The sequence below is a fragment of the Tachysurus fulvidraco genome, chromosome 7 (assembly GCF_022655615.1).
Source record: "Tachysurus fulvidraco isolate hzauxx_2018 chromosome 7, HZAU_PFXX_2.0, whole genome shotgun sequence".
NCBI lineage: Eukaryota > Metazoa > Chordata > Actinopteri > Siluriformes > Bagridae > Tachysurus > Tachysurus fulvidraco.
Window position 1 is genome coordinate 3,691,112 of NC_062524.1, and position 5,000 is coordinate 3,696,111.

The window sequence follows — 5,000 nt, forward strand, 5'->3', positions numbered from 1 at the left end:
CATTTGCTGCAACATATTTCATGCACTTGTTTCCATTTTGTTCTCAGTACGTCCTCAACGATAAGATCTCGTACCCAGACGAGAGCTTCATGGACCTGGAGTTTAAAATCTCTGTCATGTACGACATCGCAAAGGTACGTACAGTAAGGAGTAACGTACCACATCACCAGCACTGACATCTCTTTTGAGGAGAGCCTTCAGTACTTTAGGAGCTTTTCCAATTCTTTATTACCTGAAGTGTGGATCTTATGAGCTGTTGGAAATGAAAATGCAGAACAAGGCTGTTTATATGTGAAAGCAAGAAAAAGAAAAAACATCACTTGATTTGACAATTTTACACACAGTCAGCTTTGTGTGAACTTTATTACTTTATTCCGCTAACAATTTAGCACTGGGAAAAAAACGACATCGTTATTGCTTACACTGTTTAACTCCTGCACACTGTTGCACGCTCTCTAGTAGGGTTGGGCGATACGGCTGAAAAGTGTATCACGATATCAGTGCTTCATATCGGTCGATATCGATAATTATCGATATTGTTTGTGGCCCATTTAAAATAAGGACTAGGAGAAAAATATATTAGATTTAAACCTTTTTATTTTAAACTTAACCTTCCTCTGATCAGAATCCCCTCAGTTATTAAGACAGAAATGTCAACAACCAGGAAACCTCCAATAATTATAATGTAAACATGAGTCTAAAGTCACAATGAACACTTAACTATTATCTCTTAACATTTAAGGACATGATACTTGAAATGAAAATGACAGAAAATGTAAGTAATGCTTAATAAAGTGTAATAAAATATCGGTGACGACGGTCTCGCATAATTTGCAGACGACGTTGGTGTGACTACGGTCACAGATGTATAATATCCAAAAAACTGCCATACTGGCGCTCTGACGTTTCCTCTTTTATTTACAATTTACTCGCTCGCTGCCGCTCATTTTCTGCTTATCAGTCGCCGGTTACTGAATAGGAATCCAGCAGACCGGCCGAGATGACCACATGGCGCAACCAAACGTGATACTGTTACATGATTGGCTGTTAGCGTGTCACTCCCTACGTTGCTCGGTTACCAGTGAGCGAGTGCCTTTGTTAATACAACCAAATTTAGACTAAAAAAAAAAATCTAACATTTTATCAAACACATTTTTTATTGATATATCGATCATGTGTCTATCGCGATACATATCGTTATCGTTTAATCGCCCAGCCCTACTCTCTACTCTGGTTGCTATACAGGGTATGTCGTACCTGCACGCCAGTAATACAGAGATACACGGGAGGCTCAAATCCACCAACTGTGTGGTGGACAACCGCATGGTGGTGAAAATCACAGACTTTGGCTGTAACACTATCCTGACACCAGGGAAAGGTCTGTCATATTTATTTATTTATTTACATTGAGAATATTATCTACACATATTAGTGTTGTTGAGGATCTATGAAACATCCGTGTTGGTGTTTACCTGACAGACCTGTGGACCGCTCCTGAACACATGCGCACGACGGGGATCTCTCAGAAAGGAGACGTCTACAGTTTTGCCGTAATCGCTCATGAGATCATTCTGAGACAATGTCCTTTCTACACCGAGAGCTGCTCCGATGTGGCAGGTAAAAAATCTCTTTAAGTTCTGGTCCAGACGCCAGATGTGAACTTTGAACTTGTACGAAGACGTTTGGTGACGTTTTAGATACGTAGATGCTTAAGTTCACAATGAGATGTTCCATGGACAAATTGAGAAGCAGCTTCGGATGGAAGATTTCAGTGAATTTTCCCCCTCAGGTTCTTCATGGCAGTAGTGCACGGGTCATTTCTGGAACAGAACACACACTCTTTCTATCGCTCAGCTACATATGACGCATGTTTCATAAAGTGTAACCTGAAGAGGGGGGGAGCAATAACACTGGGCTTTGAAGTGCTCGCTCGCTCATCTGTAACTTATTGTATACCCTGTATACGCTCAGGGGCCTGTCATTAAATGTTGGGTCTTTGCTTCACATATTACATCTGTTTACACACACTGAGACTGACAGCAGTAATATTGTGTCACACACACACACACACACACACACACACACACACACACACACACACACACACACACACACACACACACACACACACACTGAGACTGACAGCAGTAATATTGTCACACACACACACACACACACACACACACACACACACACACACACACACACACACACACTGAGACTGACAGCAGTAATATTGTGTCACACACACACACACACACACACACACACACACACACACACACACACACACACACACACACACACACACACACACACACTGAGACTGACAGCAGTAATATTGTGTCACACACACACACACACACTGAGACTGACAGCAGTAATATTGTGTCACACACACACACACACACACACACACACACACACACACACACACACACACACACACACACACACACACACTGAGACTGACAGCAGTAATATTGTGTCACACACACACACACACACACACACACACACACACACACTGAGACTGACAGCAGTAATATTGTGTCACACACACACACACACACACACACACACACACACACACACACACACACACACACACACACACACACACACACACACTGAGACTGACAGCAGTAATATTGTCACACACACACACACACACACACACACACACACACACACACACTGAGACTGACAGCAGTAATATTGTGTCACACACACACACACACACTGAGACTGACAGCAGTAATATTGTGTCACACACACACACACACACACACACACACACACACACACAGAGACATACATATTCAATATAGTGTCACACACACACACACACACACACACACACACACACACACACACACACACACACACACACACACACTGAGACTGACAGCAGTAATATTGTGTCACACACACACACACACACACACACACACACACACACACACACACACACACACACACACACACTGAGACTGACAGCAGTAATATTGTCACACACACACACACACACACACACACACACTGAGACTGACAGCAGTAATATTGTCACACACACACACACACACACACACACACACACACACACACACACACACACACACACACACTGGGAGTGACAGCAGTAATATTGTCACACACACACACACACACACACACACACACACACACACACACACACACACACACACACACACACACACACACACATTGAGACTGACAGCAGTAATATTGTCACATACACACACATAAACACACACACATACACACACATAAACACACACACATACACACACATAAACACACACACATACACACATAAACACACACACATACACACACACTGAGACTGACAGCAGTAATATTGTCACATACACACACATACACACACACATACACACACATACACACACATAAACACACACTGAGAAGACTGACAGCAGTAATATTGTCACACACATACACACACATACACACACACACACACACACACATAAACACACACACATACACACACACTGAGACTGACAGCAGTAATATTGTCACACACATACACACACATACACACACATACACACACACACACATAAACACACACACACACACACACTGAGACTGACAGCAGTAATATTGTCTAAAGCGTGTAACTTCTTCTCTCTTCTCCTCTCTAGAGAAACTGTACAGAGTTCAGTGTCCAAATGGACTCAACGTCTTCAGACCCGACCTCAACTTTGAGACTGGTGGAGAGAGAGAAGTGGAGGTAAGATGTTGGCTAACACACACACACACACACACACACACACACACACACACACACACACACACACACACACACACACACACACAGCTGACCCTTGTCATAAGACATAACAAAAGCCGCGTTTTCTTTACAAACTTTTCCTGATGCTGAATAACAGAGCAGCAGATGCCCACGTTTGTCTAGTGTGTTGCTGTGATTGACAGGCGGCCGACAGTATGCCCCTCCCACTCAGACAGCATTACCGATTTTCCTCCTGTTAAACAAATCAAATTAAGAACTACTAGTAATCCATTTCTTTTATTTTGTTGTGTCCATGTAGCTGTATGTGCTGATTAAGAGCTGCTGGGATGAGGATCCAGAAAAGAGACCAGACTTTAAGAAGATTGAGAACACTCTGGGGAAGATCTTCAGGTTTGTGTTCGTCTGAGTCAGAAGGACATCTCAACCCTCTGTCATGTCATCTAGGTTTGGTTATTCAGTGTGTGTGTGTGTGTGTGTGTGTGTGTGTGTGTGTGTGTGTGTGTGTGTGTGTTTAACAGTAACCTGCATGATCAGGCCAATGCTAGCTACATGGACAACCTGATCCGACGGCTACAGATGTACTCACGCAACCTGGAGCATCTGGTGGAGGAGAGAACGGCACTGTACAAGGCAGAGAGAGACCGAGCTGACCAGCTCAACTTCATGCTGCTGCCTGGGTACTGAAACACACACAGTCAAAGGATGACACTAACTGTTGCATACACTATAGATCACAAATAATAAGTAAGAATTGAAACACAAGATGTGGTTTACTCTACTCCAACTAGTGTAATGCTCCACTCACTCGCTCACTCACTCACACACTCACTCACTCACTCACTCACTCACTCACTCACTCACTCACTCACTCACTCACTCACACACTCACTCACTCACTCACTCACTCACTCACTCACTCACACACTCACTCACTCACTCACTCACTCACACACTCACTCACTCACTCACTCACTCACTCACTCACTCACTCACTCTAGTGTAATGCTCCACTCACTCACTCTAGTGTAATGCTCCACTCACTCACTCACTCACTCACTCACTCTAGTGTAATGCTCCACTCACTCACTCTAGTGTAATGCTCCACTCACTCACTCACTCACTCACTCACTCTAGTGTAATGCTCCACTCACTCACTCACTCACTCACTCACTCACTCACTCTAGTGTAATGCTCCACTCAC

The 5,000-nt window shown here is 43.6% G+C and overlaps 1 protein-coding gene across 2 annotated transcripts in view; it reads left to right on the top strand.

Annotated features, from left to right (window-relative positions):
• gucy2ca (guanylate cyclase 2Ca) overlaps window positions 1-5,000 on the top strand; it is a 28,032-nt gene that overhangs the window by 16,694 nt on the left and 6,338 nt on the right. For both annotated transcript variants that reach the window (XM_047816877.1, XM_047816879.1), the window contains exons 16-21: window positions 48-134; window positions 1,246-1,378; window positions 1,480-1,617; window positions 3,690-3,778; window positions 4,098-4,189; window positions 4,318-4,476. In XM_047816877.1, coding sequence (XP_047672833.1) covers window positions 48-134; window positions 1,246-1,378; window positions 1,480-1,617; window positions 3,690-3,778; window positions 4,098-4,189; window positions 4,318-4,476 — 698 coding nt within the window. The remainder of the gene's footprint in view (window positions 1-47; window positions 135-1,245; window positions 1,379-1,479; window positions 1,618-3,689; window positions 3,779-4,097; window positions 4,190-4,317; window positions 4,477-5,000) is intronic.